Source organism: Ochotona curzoniae, unplaced genomic scaffold, assembly GCF_017591425.1.
Source record: "Ochotona curzoniae isolate NIBS_2020 unplaced genomic scaffold, NIBS_Ocur_1.0 scaffold_3208, whole genome shotgun sequence".
In the NCBI taxonomy this organism is placed as follows: Eukaryota; Metazoa; Chordata; class Mammalia; order Lagomorpha; family Ochotonidae; genus Ochotona; species Ochotona curzoniae.
Window position 1 is genome coordinate 29,476,495 of NW_024467106.1, and position 22,800 is coordinate 29,499,294.

At 39.0% G+C, this 22,800-nt stretch overlaps 1 protein-coding gene and 1 long non-coding RNA gene across 2 annotated transcripts in view; both read right to left on the reverse strand.

The window, feature by feature from the left end:
• Positions 1–22,800, reverse strand: part of DCAF10 (DDB1 and CUL4 associated factor 10) — a 55,160-nt gene that overhangs the window by 27,431 nt on the left and 4,929 nt on the right. Inside the window, exon 2 of the mRNA XM_041004349.1 lies at positions 14,818–14,931. Coding sequence (XP_040860283.1) covers positions 14,818–14,931 — 114 coding nt within the window. The remainder of the gene's footprint in view (positions 1–14,817; positions 14,932–22,800) is intronic.
• Positions 116–11,467, reverse strand: LOC121172432. Its single transcript, XR_005886219.1, has 3 exons — positions 10,694–11,467; positions 4,446–4,449; positions 116–125 (listed from the first exon to the last, which is right to left on the reverse strand). It is a non-coding gene; the product is annotated as an uncharacterized LOC121172432 (long non-coding RNA).

A 22,800-nucleotide genomic window follows, 5' to 3' on the forward strand; every position in this document is an offset into this window, starting at 1 on the left:
GTGGCAAGATTGACAGTGGATTCATTAACTGTTGCAATATCAAGACCACTTGAGCAAGAACCTCAGAGCTGGGGGGGCGCCATTATCGGGACCTGGGAGGGTGGGAAATTGGGTGGGCTTATTCCCTTAACTACCCCCCTTTGAATATGAAGGCTAACATATGGAAAACCTACTAGATTATCCACTTTCTGTAAGCCCTTGAACTTCTACCTATTAACTATGTAAAGAATGTCAAAATAAAATTTATTAATAAGAAAAAAAAAATAAACCTTAAAAAGCAAAAAAAAAAAAAAAAAAAAAAAAAAAGTTCATGGAAAATGGAATTTAAAAATTTATTTTAATGCCAAAACAGTCTGAAATTCCCAGGACAATATTTATTTGTTTAAGAATCATTTATTTGGAAGCCAGGAGCTTCTTTCTGGGCCTTCCACGTGGATGCAGGACCCCAAGACCTTGGGCCGTCCTCCTCTGGTTTCCCAGGTCATAAGCAGGGAGCTTGATAGGAATTGGAGCAGCCAGGACTTGGACCGGGACCCATATGGGATGCTGGTGCTACAGACAAAGGATTCTGCTTATACCACTCTGCCAACCCCAACTTTTCTTTTTTATAACATACATTTTCCATGAACTTTTTTGAAGACCCATCATGTATAACTTCCTAAAGTATTGCAGAAGAAATGAATTTTGGAACTTCGTTCAAGAAAAAATTATATAGTTCTCATCAGAAATCCAACTCAACATTCCTGAACAATGTAATTAGCCTTTCTGAAAGTTATCATGGATATAAAATTCCAGTCTTCACTTAGGCTGCTTCTACTACCTAAAACTGTCTTTCCCTTATCCCTTGATCTGGCCAGCTTTTGCTTGCTTTTAAATATTTGGTTGTCATTCTCTAGTTCTGGGTAGATCTACCAAATCTCTAAGTTTTGAAAGCATTCTACCATCCTACCCTTATAATATATAATGTAGCATAAGGAATAATTTAACAAAATTGTAAACTCCTTGTAGACAGGGAAAACATGTCTGCCTGTTTCATAGGTAGGTCTATAGTACCCAGTGTAGTGCCAAGCACATATGCACTCAACAAATACTTATTAAATGAATGAATGAATGGGAAGAGTTCACTTCCTATTGGAGAAGACGTTCACATAATTACATACAATAATTATATAGACTAAGCAAAATAAGATGGTGCCAGTTAGGAAAGATTTCATAGTGGTGTAATTTGAACTGACTAAAGATGCTCTGAAATTCCCTAGGAGACCAAGAGGTAAGGACAGAAAGCTAGCACTGTGGTGCAGTAGATTAGACCACAGTTTGTGATGTCGGCATCCAGTAGCAGAGAGCTGAGTCCCAGCTGCTCTGCTTCTAATCCAGCTTTCTGCTGATGTTCCTGGGAAGGCAGCAAAAGACAACTCAAATACATGGACTACCACAACATACAGAGGAGAGCAGGATGGCGTTCCTTTATGCCTGGTCATGGCCAATTAGAAAGTGCATTGGCAAACAGATCTCTCTCTCTTTTGCTCTGCTGTTCACACAGAACATGTTAAAGAGGTAAGCAGAAGTATAGAGGCATGTAAAGGATAATGGATTTTGAACAGCATGTAGTATAATACAAATTTGTTCTATAGTGATTTCCAATATCTTTCAATTATATTTCCATTGAAAATATTTTTAAAATAAAAAAATCAATTGATCACCAAAAATAGCCAGTTATGGATGTCCAGTCAATTTCAATGTTTTAAACATGTCATATGTTGAGTTATCAACTAATTTTCATAGATTATTTTTATTGGAAAGGCAGATTTACAGAGAGAAGAGAAAGATCTTCCATCCACTGGTTCACTACCATCCAATGGTAGCAACAGCCAGACATGAGCCAATCTGGAGTTAGGAGCCAGGAGCCTCTTCTGACTCTCCCACAGGGGTACTGGGTTCCCAAAGCTTTGGACCATTTTCCATTGCTTTTCCAGGCCATAAGCAGGGGCTGGATGGGAAGTGGAGTAGCCATGATATGAACCAGTGCCCATATGGGATGTTGGTACTTGTAGGTTGAGGACTAGCCTGTTGAGCCACATGACAGTGTCAAGCCCTATAATTTTTTTAAAAACTAAGTAAATATTCTTATGACTTTGGTGCTTCTCCTGCAACCTCCTAATTAGTTTAATTTAGGAAAACTAGGAATTAGGTTATTAGATAGACTCTTCAGATACAGAAGCCTAAAACTTTTGGCTATTCATAAACTCTAAAACAAATATCCTTACAGCCAAATTCTAATCACATCTCACATCCCTATTTATTTAAGTACATTATCAGAAAAGTGTACTTAAATAAAAAGGAATTTAAAAACATGTTAAGGAAAAAGGGATTGTTGAAAAAGTAATGCTTCTGATACATATAACTGAACATGTATGTCCTCTATAAGAATATACCCATTTATAGTAACACCAGCAATTAAGAGCATCTATTGAGCATGGCACAGTAGCCTAGGGGCTCAAATCCTCACCTTGCATGTGCCAGGATCCCATATCGGCACAAGTTCATATCCTGGTGGCCCTGCTTCCTATCCAGCCCCCAGCTTGTGGCCTGGGGAAGCAGTCAAGGACAGCTCAAGCCTTGGGACACTACACCCATGTGGGAGACCCAGAAGAGGATACTGGCTTTGGATTGGCTCAGCCCCAGCTGTTGTTCACTTGGGGAGTGAATCAATGGATAGAAGATCTTCCTCTCTGTCTCTCCCCCTCTCTGTGTATCTGACTTTTCAATAAAAATAAATCTTAAAAAAAAAAAAAGGGGGGGGGGTGTATTTGCCAAAACCTTTACCATTCTAATTGCTAGGGGAAAACAAAACAAAACAAAACAAAAACACATTTTTTTAGGCTAAAACTTATTTTTAGTAAACTCTTGACATACTTATTGGCAAACTGCATTTCTTTTATGAACTGGTGTCCATGTTCCTTGCTGATTTTCCAACTGCAGTGTTACTGAGCTGTAAGACTCTCCCTAGGTGGTTCATATACCAGCTCTTAAGAAAGTTTATGAAAAAGTATCAAGGAAAAACTGTTTAGGGATCACAAGAATAATGTTCCAAAAAATTTTTATTTTCCACAGGCTTCTTATAGTCCTATATTAGTGTAGCTTATGTTTTCATATTCTATAAAAATTTTGATTCTTTAAAGAAAAAAAAAACTGAAAGGTGTACCTTTATTGGTAAGGCAGTAAAAAAAAAAACTACACTTGCAAAAATTATGACTGAGAAAAACACATAAAGTATTTTTAAAAATAAAAGTTACTGGAAAGTTAGACTTTTAAAATAGACCTGAAAATTTTATAGAAAAATATGATGATATATTATCTACAAAAAATAGTTAATGAGTGTATAGGTAAAGTCCCAATGGGAATAAATTGCTTTGGGACACACCTGAAGGATTTTAAGGGAGAAAATGAGATGATTACATTGGGGTTACAGAAAGATCTCTGAGATGGCTAGGTTCCCAAGCTCACAGATCTTCATACAAAGTATGAAAATGAGGGGCCAGCTTGTAAATTTTTGCTAATAAAGTCATTTTGAAAAACTGTAATTGTTGCACAAATATATTTTCATATTAAAAATGTAGGAGGAATATAATCTTGAAATAGGGGGTAACAATTCTGAATTAAGTATTATTTTAATGAAAATTTCAATATTTCAGGTTTAGGTAGCTTGAATTTGACCTTGAAATACTATCTATTAAAAATTTTGGTACTACTGAGGGGAGCGATGAACACAGCAGATAAGACCTGCAATTCAATATTGGAGTACCCAGGCCAATAAAGCCAGCTCCAGCTACTGAATCTAGCAGAGCGGAAGCCAGCAGGGATGGCCCAGGTTAAGTGGGTTCCAGCTGCCTTTGTGGGGACCAGGATGCAGTGTCCAACTCTTGACTTCTGGTTCGGGATAGGGGCCATTTTGGGCAACTATAGAGTAAAATTGCAGATGGGAGCTCACTTTATCTGTCCCTGTGCCTGTAAAATAAATTGTCTTTAAATGTTAGTATTAAAGAATCATTGGTGTAGAGTAAGTTATGGAATATTACCAAAAATAACTAGGAGCTTTTCCCTAACCTCGATCCTTCCCACCCTGACCAACTATGTAAACATCACAAAAATAAAATTTTAAAAACTAAAAAGTTTAAAAAAGAATAAACTAGGAGATCAGTTTAAAGTATCAAGAATTTTCATCCTGACAGAAGCAAATGTAATGAATGTTTACATATTACACAAGTCCCTGGAGATATGGCCCAGAGTCTTCAATCTCGCCTCGTAAGTTAATAATTATAAAATACTTATAACTCCACAGTTCTTATTGGACAGATGACATTCCAATATACATTAAAATCTATGAGTCTGATTCACAGGGGTTCTCCAAATGTATCCACCAAATCCTAACATGTGACTCTCACAGCTCTGGATGAACTGACTTCTGGATAAATAAAGGTTTTTAATACCAAATGATAATTGATATACATAGTATAAGTGTATAAGATGCATACGATACAAGAAACTGAGTCCTCTTAAAATAAGAACATTTCATTGTACAAGAGAAAGTACTGACTGTTACCTTTAAAAATTTAAATTAAAAATCATGAAAATTGGGGCGCGGCGGTGTGGCCTAGCGGCTAAAGTCCTCTCACCTTGAACGCACTGGGATCCCATATGGGTGCCAGTTCTAATCCCAGCAGCTCCACTTCCCATCCAGCTCCCTGCTTGTGGCCTGGGAAAGCAGTTGAGGACGGCCCAAAGCTTTGGGACCCTGCACCCGTGTGGGATACCCGGAGGAAGTTCCTGGATCCTGGCTTCGGATCAGCATAGTATTGGCCATTGCGCTCACTTGGGGAGTGGATCATTAGATGGAAGATCTTCCTCTGTCTCTCCTCCTCTCTGTATATCTGACTTTCCAATAAATAAATAAATCTTTTTTTAAAAATCATGAAAATAACCTTTTTCTACTGGTTGGACTAAGAATTAATTAAATGTGTTTTTGTATAAATTTGCTAATGAAATTATGATAGCAGCACATGGCATCCTTATTGTCTGCGTTTTGTATTCCAGTGAACAGAAGATCATGAAGGACTTTATTAATTTTCTAGTCTTTCCTCAGTCCTGTGAGATAGTCACACATTCTCTGAAGTGTCTACCACACCATCATTTCTGTTTTGTACTTAATAACTTATCTAATTTCATCAGATCTTCATTTTCCAATGATTTTATGTACAACCTAATAACATCCCTTCTAGGGTTTTATAAAATTGTACATCCATGACAATATAAAGAAATTTCACATTTGTGCTAATAAACATTGCATTTACACTACACTATTTGAAATAAAATAACCAGCAAAAGGCCAACAAAAACAGTGGGAGGAAAAAAAAAATAGCTCCTGGGATTTTTAGATGGATTCTAATGTTTTAACTGTCACTTCACTATGTAAATATTCTTATGGTGACTCCAGGACTTCTTTCTGAAATGATCTATTTGTGCTCAGTTAGGGAAACCAGCACCTGGATCACTGAATGAACTTTTTTTTTTTTAAGGATTTATTTGTTTTTGTTACAAAGTCAGATATACAGAGAGGAGAGACAGAGGGGAAGATCTTCCATCTGATGATCCACTCCCCAAGTGAGTGCAACGGCCAGTGCTGTGCCAATCCGGAGCCAGGATCCAGGAACTTCCTCCGGGTATCCCACACGGGTGCAGGGTCCCAAAGCATTGGGCTGTTCTCGACTGCTTTCCCGGGCCACAAGCAGGGAGCTGGATGGGAAGTGGAGCTGCTGGGATTAGAACTGGCACCCATATGGGATACCAGTGTGTTCAAAGGCGAAGACTTTAACTGCTGGCCACGACGCCGGACCTGAATGAACTCTTAAAATCAGCACAGAAGCCACACAAATGAAAAGCTTGTATGATGGTAAAAACCAAAATTACACTTTCCTCCTTACTTCCCCAAAACATAAAGGAACAGAAAACATTCTCTATAGTTACTAATATTTTTAGAAGCAAACCACAACACTAAGAACTGCACCATAGAGAGCCATTACTGTGGCCTAGCAAGTGAAGCTGCTTCCTGCAATGGCAACATCTCATATGGGTGCCAGTTCATGTCCTGACTGTTCTACTTTTGATCCAGCTCCCTGCTAAAGGCCTGGGAAAGACAGTGGAGAATGGCTCAAGTACTTGTGCCAACCGGATGAACCTCTAGGCGCCTGGCCTGGCGTGGCTCAGCTCTGGACATTGCAGCTATTTGAAGAGTAAACTAGTTGATGGAAGATCTCTTTCCCTCTAACTCTTTCAAATAAATAAGTCAATCTTTTTAAAAAAAAATGCACCTAGAAAACATCATAAAGTACATGCAAAACAACTATTTAAAACAAAGGCAGAAATGCATGCTTCCATCTCTGACCAGTACAGTGAAACCAAGCATGAATTCCAATGTTACCACTTAATATTTATAAAGCCTTGTGTAAAGTTTTGAGTTGCAGTTTTTACATTTCATAAAAATCACAATTTCTGTCTCACACAGGGACAGAGGAAGATAAAATATATAAAAAGTGCTTTCCAGAAAGTATATATAAGCATTCAAAAAACAGAAGTTAGCTTTATTAATAAGTGATGAACACTTAATAAGCTCATGCACCAAGGGGACCCTTGAGATTCTCATCAAGATTCTTATATCCTAAAGTATCAAAATCCATTTCTTCAATCAGCAGATGAGAAGAAAATTCAAATTGGTAGGCGTGGGATGCTACAGCAGTCACACTGAAACAGCAAATGAAAGCTGATGTGAAGAACATGGATTCTAACAGTGGGATTAGTCAGTCATTTTGAGTAGGGACAAACAACCTGAGACTTTGACACAAAAATTTTAAGCTGTAAAATATTAGAGAGTTATTAAAAAACAAACACCTGTGATTCCCACCACCCAGCTTCATTAAACTTTATCATTTTGTTGTCTTTAGATTTTTAGCATAAAAAAAAAGTTTAAAGTACATTGTGTAATCCCTTCCCAACCCCATTCCCTTCCCTCCCTCTCCAGAGGGAACCACTATCCAATATTTGTCATCATTCCCCATGCAAGTGTTTAATCTATGAGTGTGTATGGCTGCATCCATAAATAATGCACAGCACTGCTAAGTATCCGGTGTATTCTGTAGATATTTAACAAGCACAATTACTGCTGGGTATAGGTTCAGGTGCTGGGACAGGGAGAACAAGCACAAACGCATGTTCTCAGCAAGTTGACATTTGTGAGGTTTTCAAATTTATATAATGGTATTGTACAGTTCATTCTATAATTTGCTCTTCTGTCTCAACCTTAAATTTGGCATGCACTACCAGATGCTGATGCTTTCAGTTCAATTATTTTAACTGATGTATAGTATTCCATGGTATGAGTACTTCAAAATTATGCTTCCCTCTTAATGGACATTCCAATTGCTTCCAACTTCTATTATTAACAAAATGGATCTTCTTTATCTAACCTTGTTCGTCTGTGCTTTAATTTCTTAAAAAAAAAAAACCCTCACCTCTGCAAAACCACTCTTCAAAATGATTTTTGCCAATTTATATTTCATTAACACTTTCTAAGAGTTTCCATTTCTCAACTTCTTTGACAATACCTGACATTTCTTGTTGGTTATTTATGCATTTCTATGATACCTACTAATAAGCTTTAAAGTCATCTTTCCATTTTTATTGTTCATTGTATTTTCCCTGCAGAGTCTCTATTTTGCATAATGTTTGCCATATTTTAGATACTGATCCTTTCCTGGAGATGTACATTACAAATTAATGTCACAACCAGTCTGTCTTTCCACTCTATGATGTCTTTAGTCACAAAAAAGCTTCACATTTTCTTTTTATAGACACATTACATTTACTCAGAAATGTGTGTATATAAGTACCCAAAGAAAGTAAAGCTAATATTATCAAGATTAGGTAAGTTTCATGTTACAGAATATAAACTGATAAAGAATGGATAAAACGTCAATAGTAAACACACAGACTTTGTGGCTTGCGAATTTTGCCTTTTTGATCATCAGTACTCTTTTAACAATAATGCTAAAAATTACGTATCATAATAAAACTGGTCCATGAAATCAATACAACAGCTGGGCATTAGACATTTTATTTATGAGCTCTTTTTATTCAGAGCAAATTTGTATTTTTCATTCCTGTAAAACTTCGTACTTTCATGTGTTCAATGTAATCCTTAATGGTTTATTCTTTCTTGTCTTAAAAAACCCTTTCAAAAGGAATGTAATATATTATATATTCTGCAAGTTTAAAGATTTGCTTTCAAAATCAGGATCTTAACTGGGAACTATTTTCAATTATGGTGTGAAGTAGAGCTCTATTTTTATTTTTATATAGAAATAACCAAGTCTCTCATTTCCATTTAATTTCCATACAAGCACAGCTGTTTCTGGGAGCCCTATTCTATTCCATTGTCACTTCATCTACCCCTGGCCTAAGACTATCTTTGATATCTGGGTAGGTGATTGCATCCATCATCTTAGTGTTCTGAGAACTCAATCCAGGTCTCCCTACAGGTGACAGGGAGCCAGTGACACGGGCCAGCCACACTGCTTCCCAGGGTCTGCATGAGCAGATTCTAGAGGAAGGCCCTTAATGCACTTACTTGTTAAATCAAGTTCAACAAAACAATCTCTGGCAGCATTTTAACTCTAATTGCATGAGTTTACAGACTAACTTGGGAGTAACTGATTTCTTATATTGAGTTTTGTCCTCAGAGAAGTAGGTATCTGATAGCACTTCCAGCCTGCATCCGAGTTAAGGTTGTTAGCTGGAAGTTTTGAATGGTACATAGCGTGAATCTGGGCCCCACACATGCATGAGCACTGGTTTGTGGTTACATACACACAGCGAGCTCCTAGCACCCCTCAACCAAAGCCACAATGTAAACAAGTAGGGTTTATTTCTAGATCAACAGTATTATGCTCAATGAGAACCCTTTGTGGTTCCAGTCTTATGCTGTTTTCTATCAGACTCCTTCCCATGAACTGGCATTAAAATTAATTCTCCTGTGCCCTGTATTCCTCAGATCTGCCTACAGGGTAGTTCAGTCACCAGCACTGGCAGATGCCTCCAGGTAACCAGAGGCAGCTCAGTACCCATTAGTCATACTTGTTTACGATCCTGTTTCATTTTCTACTTCGTGCAAAGATTCCTTTTTTTTTTTTTTATCAACTTCAAATACTTATTAAAAATATCAATATCTATCCACATTTTACCTAGCATATTGTTTTTTAGTAGGAATATTGGGAGTATTTTAAATTCTTCCACAACTCAATTTTTATCTGCTGTTTTAGATAGAACTATACAAAAATATCACAGTGACTGCAAACTCCTAATTCTCCATAACTGTTTTTGTTCTGCATATTTCAAGGTTATATTTAAGGTACAAGTTCATAAATATACCTTGTTGGAGTCTTCCTTTTATATACTGACACACTTTATTCTTTAAAGCCTTTGCTAAATGAGCAAATCCCAAAAAGTTAGATACCACACGTTTGCCTTAATTTAACCTGTAATAGTTTTTTTTTTTTTAACCTGTCATTGATACTATCTCAACTCATGTGTTTTGAATTGAACTTGCATTATTTTTAACATATTGTTTACTCAATACTATGTCAATTAATTCCATAACATTGTATATTGTTGCTGATGTTTTGTTGGGGCTTTTAACTGACCAGGATTTTACTCTGTTAGCTGTACCTTCAGACCAGAGAAGGTCTCCCCAGGAAGCTGTTGAACTTATCTGCACAATAAGATGCTAGACTCTAAGCTAGGTATATGCTTGCAATGAAGGAATCTCAACTGAACTTGAACTGTGGTTATGCAGCTAGGTGGAAGAATCCACCATGGAGGGAGGGTTGTGGAAGGGGTGGAGGGAATCCCAGTGCCTATAAAACTGTATCACATAATACAATGTTAACAATAAAAAAAAATAAATAAAGCCTTTGCTGTTTATCTGTCAGACATTGATCATCTGTACCAGTTTCCATGCTTATGGGTGCTTTAAGATATCTCTAAAAAGGAATGCACGGATGGTTTTCTTTTTTATTCAAACTGGTGACTGTGTATTTTTAAAATATTTATTTTTATTGGAAAGGCAGATTTTTATAGAGAAGGAAAGACACAGAACAATTGTCCATCCACTTGGATCACTCCCTGAAAGGTTGCAATGGCCAGATCTGAACTGATCTGAAGCCAGAAGCCAGAAGCCATTTCCAGGTCTCCCATGTGGATACAGGGGCCCAAGGACATTGAGTCATCCTCTGCTGCTTTCCTGGGCTACAAGAGGGAGCTGATGGGAAGTGGAGCAGCTGGGACACAAACCTGTGTTCATAGGGGATGCCAGCATTTGCAGGTGAAGGATTAGCCTATGGAGCCATTAGCCCCAGCTCTGTATATTTAATAAGGAAGATCAGGCCCAGACATTTGCCACGGTGGTTGAGATGCTGCCTGGGAACTATATGTCCCACAATGAGAGCTAGGGTTCAAGTCCTGGCTCTGCTTCCAATTCCAGCTTTCTGCTCATGTGCCTCTGGGAGGCAGTAGGGGCCACTGCAAGAATCTGTGTCACTAGGACTTTTACTCACATGGAAGACTCGGACTGATTTCCAGGCACCTGGCTTAGTCATCTGGGGAGTGACCAAGCAGATGAAAGGTCTCTCTCTGTGCCTTTCAACAAATTAGCTTAATAAAAAAGATTAATCCATCTATATTTATTGTGAAATACTCATATATTTGAAATTCTACTATTTATTTCCTATGTATCATCCTTTCCTTTACTTAAAAAAAAATCTTTCTAAAGTTTTCTTGTTTTCTGCTGAATTGGTCGAGTTTTCAATGTTATCTTCCCCACCTTAGCTGGAAAGAAAGCTACAAATTGAATTTTCATTACTTTAGTTACTTTTTTTGGTATCTTTTCATCATATGTGCTTCATTATGCCTTATTCTTAAGTCTGAAGAGTTGGCATTTCTATTTTCTTCTTGAATATGGCCTGGGTATTATAAAATGTTATACTATCCTATTGAACAAACCTACCTGTACATTTAACAACAATAAGCTGCTGTTACTGTCTAGAACTACACTTGTCAGTTTGGTGGCAACTTGCCACATGTGGTTTCTGAATCCTTGATATGTAGTCAGTCTGCATGGAGATATGCACAGTCTAAAATATACTCTGGACTTAACACTTATCTTTAAAGAAACAAAGTATTTCAGTATTTTAACACTGATTACATGTGGAAATGATAACATTTTGGGGGAAACTAAATTTAACAAAATAAATTATCAAAATCATAGATTTTTTTAAGTGTAACAACTACATGATTTAAAATTCCACATGTGCCTCACATTACATTTCTACTAGCACTAATCTAGTTTGAGTTTCAAAATTGTTTTTAAAGATTTTATTTTTTATTATTTTTTTATTGGAAAGGCGGATACACAGAGAGACAGAGAGGAAGATCTTCCGTCCGATGATTCACTCCCCAAGTGAGCTCAACGGCCGATGCTATGCTGAGCCGAAGCCAGGAGCCTGTTCTGGGTCCCACGCAAGTGCAGGGTCCCAAAGCTTTGGGCCGTCCTCGACTGCTTTCCCAGGCCACAGGCAGGGAGCTGGAAGGGAAGCGGGGCTGCTGGGATTAGAACCGGCGCCCATATGGGATCCCGGGCGTGCAAGGCAAGGACCTTAACCACTGCGCCACCGCGCCACCGCGCCGGGCCCTCAAAATTGTTTTAAATGTATTAAACGTATCCCCCACAAAACTTATTTGCTTTCTGCTATCAGAAATTATAACATTTAACTAATACCATTTTCCTAATACTTACCAATCAAGACGAACAGTTTTCCTGGATATAATATGGTACTGGACATTATTTTTCCTTCACATAAAGATGTTAATATTGTACACCTTTCTCCTGGTGCCAACCATTACCGATGAGGACTCTTTCAGCTGAGCTATCCTGTCGCTATAGGCAATCTGCCTACTGATTTGGTGGCTTTGCAGATGTCCCCTTGATCTCTGATACTCCGTCACCACCACAGCCCGTGTAGCTCTGCCGGACATTGTAAAGCCGGCTTTCAGTGAGGAGCCAGGCCCTTCCTTCCTGAATACTGCATATTTTCAGTAAGTGTAAATTATGTTTTCTATCAGGCTCTGTGTTTTCTTTTTCTATCTGTTTGACATACATCATGATCTTTAATTTTTTAATTACTTTTTAATATTCTTACCTTTTTTCCTGTGTTCTGGGGGAAGTTTTCAGTGCTACTGTCCAATTTACTAATACACTCATCAATGGTGTAAAGGATAAATGTGATCCATCTCTTGTTTCTTGTGATCAACTACATTTTTAATTTCTAAGGGTTCTGGCTCCAGAAAAAGGGATTTTTTAAAAAAACCAATAATACTTCTGATACATATAACTAAATATGTATGTCCTCTATTAGAATATATCCTTTTATAGTAACCCTAGTAATTCAGAGTATCTATTGGGCCCGGTGTGGTGGCCTAGCAGTTAAAGTTCTCACTTTGCGTGTGCCAGGATCTCATATAGATAACGGCTGTAATCTAATGGCTCTAATTGTGGCAGCCCCACTTCCCGTACAGCGTCCTGCTTTTGGCCTGGGAAAGAGATTGAGAACAGTCCAGAGCTTTGGGACCCTGCACCTGCATCAGAGACCTGGAAGAAGCTCCTGGCTCCTGGCTTCGCATTGGCTTAGCTCCAGCCATTATGGCTGTTTGCTGAGTGAATCAGTGGATGGAAGATCTTTCTCTCTGTCTCTCTTCCTCTCTCTGTATGTATATCTGACTTTCCAATGAAAATAAATAAATCTCTAAAAAATTTTTTTCTAAGAGTTCTACTTGCTTCTATATTACATCAGCCTGTTCTCGTTTTACCTCTTTTTTTCAAGATTTCCAATTCTTTTCCATTGGAAAGTACCTCAATTTCTCTGAGCATTCAAGAAAACAAAAACCACAAAAAACTCAACCAAGGGAATACTATGCACACGTTAAAAAGAGTAAGATCATTTCACAGGCACTAATATGGAATGATCTCTAAGTATGTTCAGTGAAAAAGGTAAGGTATATATAAGAAAATATATAGAATGTGACCATCTATATAACAGTATATGTATGTGTGTGTGGATGTTTATATTTATACACAGAGAGACATTTATCTGTATGCTTACACATGCATAAACTCTCCGAAAATGCAGCAACAGATTGGTAATAGTGGTTGCCTCTAAGAAGGGAACTGGGCGGCGAGGCGGCAGAGGCGGACATACACTTACTTTCCACTGTTTACCCTTTTGTACCTTTGAATTTTGTATCACGTGCATGTATTACCTAGTCAAAAAAAATAAAATAATTTTTTTATAATGAAGCTTTTGTTGGACTACTCCATAAAACTCATTTTTTTCCAGAGAAAATACCTGTTCTGGTGGTTCATTTTTGTTATATTAATATCTTTATCAACCTTGGTTAATAGTCTCATTCTGAGTATGAAAGATTTAAAATTTTTTTTCCCTCTTTCTTCCTAGTTTATGGCTTTAGATTTGCCCCCGACCAGGCCTTCTGGGTGTTCAGTCCACAAGCAGGTCCTAAGGGGACATCTCAGGTCCACCTGCACGATGATATACACATTGTTAGTGACTCAGCAAACGGCTTCATTCAATTTCTAATGATGGAGCTATCAGCTAAAACCTACAGCTCCAGCTTCAGTGTAAAGTGCTGCTTTCTTTTTCAGCCATTCACAAAGGACACGGACATTTCAACCAAGCAGCCAGCTTCACGCAGCAATTCTGGCTCTTGTTCCTGCCTCACATGAAACACTTCAGCACGTTTTAATCCTTTTGTCTGACAGAAGTAAAACCCTTAGATGTCAGTGCTGGACTGAAAACCCAGCAGGCCTGTGGTTTCCCTCCGGCTCACAGCTTTTGTCTATACTCCATTTCTGGCCTCTCGAGATGCTTATGTTGTTTCAGAACTTGGCTGTATTGTTTATGCTATTTAATTTAATTTGTTATTCTACGTATTTGGAACTTGAGGTTATACCACAATTCAGTATATTAGCTTGATCAGAAAAAATTTCCACATTTCTTTTTCCACAATATTAAAAGTAATAATAAGTGACAATCTCATGACATAATATACAAGTAATAATCTTATTACATATAGTGTAGAAAATAGACAATTACTTATAATTATTTCTTTAGTCAATCTACTGAAAAATTCAAAAATGTTCCTAAAGCTTTTCTTCAGCATTTCATATGTATACAATTTTGTTCGTGATTTTCACCTATATTTCCCAAGCATTAGTCCATGTTGCTCTGCACTCTATATGACTATCATTTCAATGACTGCATATGAATCCACTGAACTGTTCAACTATAACTCCCATCCCACTTTACAAAGTTCTCTGCACTTTTTTTTTCCTCTCAGAAAATTGGATTTGATAGGCTGGTGATGGTTAGACAGACTGCCAAAGTTCTACACAGATCAATAATACAAAGGCATCAAAAGCCTAGTGTAATACTTAACTGCAGTTAGAACAATCCTGATATAGGAAAAGACAAACTCATGAAAGTCAAAAGTGCATTTCAGGAAGATTCATGGAAACGGATTCTCAATTCATAAGTATGGATCATCTAGCAATGCTGGGTAACAGATTACATATTTTCACCAACTTTTAACATATTCTTTGAATCACAATAAAGTTCATGCTTTCACTATAATACTTACCTGATATTATTTACACAATCTTCATGAGCTTCAGAAAGAGTTTTTATGTGCTTTGAAGATATAGGATCAAAAAGGAGAACTTCAGTCTGTTCACAGGCAACTGTCAGCACTGACCTGAAAGCAAAATGACCCATTTCTCTTGATTACTCCAATATTATCTCAATATTGATATCATAACTACTCATAATTACACCAGCTATGGATGAAGCACTTTTCTTTCTAGTCTTGTCATTAGCACGTATTTAAAAGACTGTCATTACCCACTGTTGGCAAGAGTAATAGGAAATGGTACTATTTGTCTCTCTCCTGTATTATACTGAATTATAATTGGAGAGTCCCTTTAAAGTATCTCTCAAAAATGTAAACCTTTGACCACCTGCACTGCCTGTAATACAGACTGGCACTTGGTTTGTGCCCAATTGCTCCACTTCTGATCTAACCCCTGGCTAATGGCATGGGGAAAAGTACATGTATCAGGGCCTCTACCATCCAGCAAGCAAACCTAGCTGAAGCTCCTGACTTCTGCCTGGCCTGGTGCAGGCTGCTACAGCTGTCTGAGGAGTTTAACAACCAGCAGAAAGAGGATCTCTCTCTCTCTTTCTGCCCCCAACCACCCATCCTCAATTCCTTCACTCTCTCTGTAACTCTTCAAAAACAAATAACTAAATCTTTTTTAAAAATCAGTTTTAAATACAAAGAAACATGAAAAACAATCTTAAAAGCTTATGGACAATGTGTATTATTTTAAAAACTGTATGCATTTAAAAATTTTCTGCACCAAAATAAACTCCTATTTCTAATTCCTTTTGTCCATTGATACTTTAAAAGAGAGAGAGAATTTATTTTCATTGGAAAGGAAGATTTACAAAAAAAGAGAGATAGACTTTCCATTCACTGATTCACTTTCCACATGGCCACAATGTATGGCTGATCTGAAGCCAGGAGCCTTGAATGTCTTCTTAGTCTCCCAAACAGGTACAGGGTCCCAAGGCTTTGGGTCTACCTGGCCATAAACAGGGAGTGAATGGGAAATGGAGCAAGCAGGACACAAATTGGTACCCAAATGGGATGTCAGAAATTGCAGGTGGAGAATCAGCCACTGAGACATCATGCTGGTCCCCATTGATACCTACAAAAGTTTTCTTGTATAAAGATATACATTGCCCAGCATGGTAGCCTAGCAGTTAAAGTCCTCACCTTGCACGCACTAGGATCCTATATGGGTAATGGTTCTATTCCCAGTAGCCCTGCTTCCCATCCAACTCCCCGCTTGTGGCCTGGAAAGCAGTTGAGGATGGCCCAAAGCCTTGGGACCCTGCACCTGCATGGGAGAACCAGAAGAAGCTCCTGGCTCCTGGTTTCAGATCAATGCAGCTCTGGCTGTTGCAGCAGCCACTTGGGGAGTGAATCAGTGGACGGAAGATCTTCCTCTCCATCTCTCCTCTCTGTATTCCTCCTCTTTGTCTCTCTTCTCTGTATATCTGACTTTCCAATAAAAATTTGAAAATAAATCTTAAAAAAAAAAGATATACCATGTCGGAAAAATGAAAATCCGAAAGCAAATGAGACATATGTGAAGAATAGTTTATAATAAGCTCTCTTGTGCAGAGAGAATAGATTCTAAGACCTCTCAATGGAAGGTGAAATTACAGATAGTACCAAATCTACACAAGCTGTTTTCTTACTGTCCATACATTCCTATGATAAAGCTTAATTTGTGAATTAGATATTAAAGGTATTAACAGGGCCAGGAATGCTGGCTTAATGGCTAAATCCTCGTCTTAGATCCCATATAAGGGGATCCCATTTGGGTGCCAGTTCATGTCCCAGCTGCTCCACTTCCTATCCAACTCACTGCTTGTGGCTTGGAAAAGCAGTTGAATATGGCCCAAAGCCTTGGGACCCTGCACCCGTGTGGGAGTCCCAGAAGAAGCTCCTGGCTTCAGATCAACTCAGCTCTGCCCATTGTGTCCACTTAGGGAGTAAACCAATGAACAAAAGAACTTTCTCTTTCCTCTTTTTGAAATTTGCCTTTCCAATAAAAATAAATGAATCCTAAAAAAATGATCATAACAGGATTAAATAATTAAAAGAGAACAAATATAACTATGGTATAACAAAAATGTGACTGTGATATCATCTGTCTCCCAAAATATCTTACTGTATTGCAGCTCTTAGGAAACTCAGTATACGATCTTTTTCTTTTGTTGATCAGAGTTTTCACCTTTCCGCTTAAGGAAGCTTTCTGGCTTCTCTTTAGCATATCTGAATTGTCAGCATCACTATTTTTTGCTTTGGGGCCACCATTAAGTTCAAAAACTGGGATACTGAATAGTTGATCTGATACCCCAGACAGCTACCAAGTGACTAACCAATAGACAGGTAACATACATGGCATGGACACACTGGACAAATGGATGATTCACATCCAGGTCAGGATGACATAGGACAGAATGGGATTTCATCTCAATACTTGAAATAATGCACAATTTAAAATTTATAAATTGTGCATTGCTGGAATTTTCTTCTTGTTTAAAGTAATAAAATTTCCTTTTTTTAATTTTAATTTTAATTTTTTTATTTTGACAACCTTCACATAGTTAATTAGGGTAAAAAGGTTCAAGGACTACAAGAAAGTGAGTAAGGCTATTACTTTTTCCATATTGTTTCCTTCATGTTTAAAGGGGGGTATTAAGGGAGAAGGCCCACCCAATTTCCCACCCTACCCAGGTCCCGGATGTAGGGTATGCTCTGAGGTTCTTAAAGTAATAACATTTCTACTTATTTATTTGAGAGGCAAAGCAACAGAGAGAGGAGAAAGATCTTCTACCTACTGTTTTACTTCCCAAATGCTCACAACAGGGCAGATCAGGCTGACGCTATGAGCCAAGAACTCTGTCCACACATGGGTTGCAGAAGCCCACGTACTGGAACCACTGGTTTCAGTATACTCCAAGCGTCCCCCATCAGAAACAGAAGCAGTAAGCTGGACAGAAAGCAGAGGTAGGACGTAGGTACTCTGGCATGGAAAGCAGGTGTCCTAAGTGATGGCTGAAACCCTCTGTGCTACTATGGCTCTCCGCCTCCCCAGTTTTTCCATGTAACATGTTTTGAACTGTGGTTGACAAAGCTAAAACCACAGAAAACAAAACTGCGGAAAAGGAGATAGTACTGAACCACACAGAAGTTATAAAGAAAAGGGCAGACAAGATAACATTAGAAAGCACTCCAAAACATGTTTCTTAAAGAGAAAAGTTTCCAGCAAAAACAACCATGCAAAGATAAGACAATTGAGGAGGAAATCACATGTAATCAAGTTATTTATTTCTTCATCAGATTCTCTAACATATATTGGGAAAGATCTGGTACATATTCTGCCTATCAAATCAGTGAGTTCTAGTCAGGTTTAACTTTTTTTTCTTATTGTTGTTTTTGTTTGTTTTAGTTTTGTCTTTTGTTTCAGGCCTTCTCTATGGCAAAAACTTACTTTATAAAAAAATTCATTTATTTATTCATTTTATTACAAAATCATATGTATAGTGAGGAGGAGACAGGAAGATCTCCCATCTGTTGACTCACTCCCTAAGTGGCTGCAACTGCCAGAGCTGCGCCAATACAAAACCAGGAGCCAGGAGTTTCCCCTGGGTCTCCCACACGGGCGCAGAGTCCCAAAGCTTTGGGCCGTCCTTGACTACTTTTCCAGGCCACAAGCAGGGAACTGGGTGGAGAAGCAGCCAGGACATGAACTAGTGCCCATATGGGATCCTGGCATGTGCAAGGTGAGGACTTTCACCACTAAGCTATAGTGCTGGGTATGGCAAAACATATTTTAATAAGCTTTTTACAAATAATATTTTTCATTGTGAAAAGTCAATCATTTATTTTTTAGAAAAAACATTTTTAAAACATTTATTTATACTTCATTTGAGAGAGAGACAAAAATCTTCCATTTTCAGGTTTGATTCCCAACTGCCCACAATAGGGCACTCAGCTCCAGGCCAGAGTCAGGGCCAGGAATGCAATAGGACGGAGTACTTGAGCCATGACCTGCCACCTCCAGAGTGTGCGCCTCAGGAAGACGGCGTCAGGAGCACAGCTGGGTCTCACACCCAGGCTGTGCTATGGGACAGAGGCCTCCCAAGCAGTATTCAGCTGCAATGCTAAAACTCACCCCTATGACTTTTTCTAAATTAAATTTTTGTTTTCTGCACTGCTCTTTCAGATTCAAAGCTAGCAACTAAAATTCTTAGTCTGTGAAACTTCAGGTCTTCTCAATGTTCCAACAATGGTATATATGTATGATAACAGCATATAAAATTTCTTTGTGATCTAAAAAGTTCTTTTTCTACTAGATATAAAAAGATTTGAGTTCATGACTGCTTTCCTGGGCCACAGGCAGGGAGCTGGATGGGAAGTGGATCTGCTGGGATTAGAATCGGCGCCCATATGGTATCCCGGGCGTGCAAGGCAAGGACCTTAACCACTGCGTCATCGCACCTGGCCCAATAAATAAATTTAAAAAAAAAAGGTTTATAGTATATTTACTATGTGACATTGTTTATAAACATTTTTTTTTTTTTCTTGGCTAATACGCTTTCTCTTCAAATGAATTTTCTGGCTTAATCAGGTTCCTAATTTTAAAAAGTTTCAGTGAAAATTGTGATGGGATGATCTCTAACTCTACCCATACTTTAAACAATTTATTTATTTGAAAGGCAGAATGACAGAGACAAAGATAGAGTTATTTCCTGGTTCATTCCCTAAGTACCTGTAACATCCAAAGCTAAGCCAAACCAAAGCCAGGCTCCTGGAGCTCAATCTCATGTGGTGGCAGGGAACCAAGTACTGGGCCATCATTCACTATCTTCCAAGGGTGCACATTAGAAGGATGCTGGATTAGGATTAAAGGAATTGGGGCAGGCCAGGCGCTGTAGCTTAGTGGCTAGAGTCATTGCCTTGAACACATCAGGATCCCATATGGACACCAGTTCTAATCCCAGCAGCTCCACTCCCCATCCAGCTCCCTGTTTTTAGCTTGGGAAAGCAGTCAAGGACAGCCCAAGGCCTTGGGACCCTGCACCCATGTGGAAGACCCAGAGGAAGTTCCTGGTTCCTGGCTCAGGATCGGCGCAGTACCAACCGTTGCAGTCACTTGGGGAGTGAATCATCAGATGGAAGATCTTCCTCTGTGTTTCACATCTTCTCTGTATCATCTAACTTTGCAATTAAAAAAAAAAATCTTAAAAAAAAAAAAAAAGGAACTGGGCCCAGCATGATGACTCAATTGGCTAATCCTCTGCCTGCAAGTGTTGGTATCCATTATGGGTGCCAGTTCATGTCCCACCTGGTCCACTTGCCATCCCAGCTCTTTATGGCTTGGGAAAGCTGCATAGGTTGTCCCAAAGCCTTGGGACCTTGCACCCAGGTGGGAGACCCAGAAGCAGCTCCTGGCTTCAGATCAGCTCAGTCTGGCTATTGTGACTACTTGGGGAGTACATCAAGTAGATGGAAGATATTTGTCTCCGTCTCTCCTTTCCTCTGTAAATCTGATTTACCTTTCCAATAAATAAATATTAAACAAACAAACAAACAAAACAAAAACCAGTAGGGCTGGACATGGTAGCCTAATGGCTAAAGTCCTTGCCTTGTACACAGGGGTATTCCATATGGATGCCAGTTCTAATCCCAGCAGCCCCGCTTCCCATCCAGCTCCCTGCTTGTGGCCTGGTAGAAGAGTCGAGGAAAGCCCAAAGCCTTGGGACACTGCACCTACGTGGGAGACCCGGAAGAGGCTCCAGGTTCCTGGCTTTGGATCAGCACAGCTCCAGCGATTTTGGCCCCTTGGGGGGTAAATCAGCAGATGAAAGATCTTCCTCTGTTTCTCCTCCTCTCTGTGTATCTGACTTTCCAAAATAAATACATAAATCTTTAAAAATAAAAAAAAAAAGATGAGGAACTGGGACTAGAGTTGGAACTCTAAAGTGGGATCCAAGTGTCCCAGGTGACAGTTTAACCACTGCAACCAGACTCCATTCCTGATTTTACAGATTAACTGGGTACAATTTATACCATACACTATTTAGGGAAATATGGTAACATACATAATGTTCCCACATATTCATCAAGTTCTAAACAATGGTCTTTTAGCAATCCCTGGGTATTCAACCACCCTGATATGTTTAAAATCAACATATCAAGTTATGTATACACACATATATACACATAACACCCAGCTGATTTTAGTTGATATTTTATTAAATCTACAGAAAAATTTGAACAGAATTCAGTTTTATAATCCAAAAACATGATATGCTTCTATCTATTCAAATCTGTAGTTCTTTCAACTGCTTTGGAGTTTCCATGCCTATGTTAGATTTATTCCTTGGTATTTGGTATATATGATTTGTTCTGAATGTCAAAGTTTGAGAGACAGACACTTCCCTCTGCAGTATATACCACAGAAGACCACAATGCCTGGCAGGGTCAGGCCAAATCCAGGAGCCTTCAACTTCATCCAGGTTTCCCAGAAGGGTGGCAAAGGTCCAAGCATTTTGCCTCTTTTCTAATGCAGGAATTCAAACCAGTGCTCATTTGAGATGCCAGTACAGCAGGCAGTGGCTTAGTGTGTTGCACCACAGTGTTGACCCAGACAAGCCTTTTAACTACAAAGGCAGTATTCTTTTTTTTTTTTAAGATTTATTTATTTTTGTTTAAAAGGCCATGTTACAGAAACAAGGAGAGACAGAGAGATGTGTTACCTGCTGGTTCACTCCCCAAACGGCCACAATGGCCAGAAGCTGCGCCTATCCAAAGCCAGGAACCTGAAGTTTCCGGGTCTCCCAAACACATGGGCCATCCTCTGCTGCTTTCCTCCAGCCAACAGTAGGGAGCTGGATGGGAAGTGAGCAGTTGGGACACAAACTGGTGCCATATGGGATGCCAGTGCTTTGCAGGGGGGTTAATCAGCTGAGCCATCATGGCGGTCCCTAAACGCAGTATTCTTAGTGATTATGTTACCATTTGCAAATTCTAATATTTTACAAAGTCAGTTTTGCTCATTTTTACTCTTCCACTAACTGACCTATTTCAAAGAAACTTAAAATTGTACAGAAGTAGTTCACAACACCATTTATTTCATTTTTTTTTAACTGAAGTATGAAATATGCATAGAAAACGGCACAATACGTAAGAACATATTCCAGAGAGAGCTACCCTCACTGCTTCCCTGCTAATACATTCTCATAAGGATAGCTTAAGAAGGTGCCACATGGCACCAACAGTATGCAGAGTTAAGCTGCTATTTGTTGGCTGCTTCAAGCCCTGGTTATCCCACTTCCAATCTGGCTTTCTGCTAATGAGTGCTGTGGGAGGCAATAGGTGGTAGTTCAAGCACCAGGTTTCCTGCCATGCGCATGGAGCTCCTAAAGGGTCCCAGCACCCTGGCTGCTGCAAGTGTTTGAAGAGTGAACCAGCAGATGGAAGATTTTCTCTATTGCTCTACTTTTCAAATAAATATTTTAAAGAAACACAGATATTATTATGTCCAGAGGTGGGGAACTTCTGGCTAGCAAAATTATTTGGTCTGGCCCTTTCTTTTCTTTCTTTTTTTTTTTTAAAGATTTATTTTTATTATTTTTTTATTGGAAATTCAGATATACAGAGAGGAGAGACAGAGAGGAAGATCTTCCGTCCGATGATTCACTCCCCAAGTGAGCGCCGATGCTATGCCGAGCTGAAGCCAGGAGCCTCTTCCGGGTCTCCCACACGGGAGCAGGGTCCCAAAGCCTTGGGCCGTCCTCGACTGCTTTCCCAGGCCACAGCGGGGAGCTGGATGGGAAGAGGGGCTGCCGGGGATAGAACCAGCGCCCGTATGGGATCCAGGTACGTTCAAGGTGAGAACCTCAAGAATTACGCTATCATGTGGGCCCAAATCCTTTCCTTTTGGGGGGGGGGAGGGGAATGGCGGGGAGGTAAGGATAGATG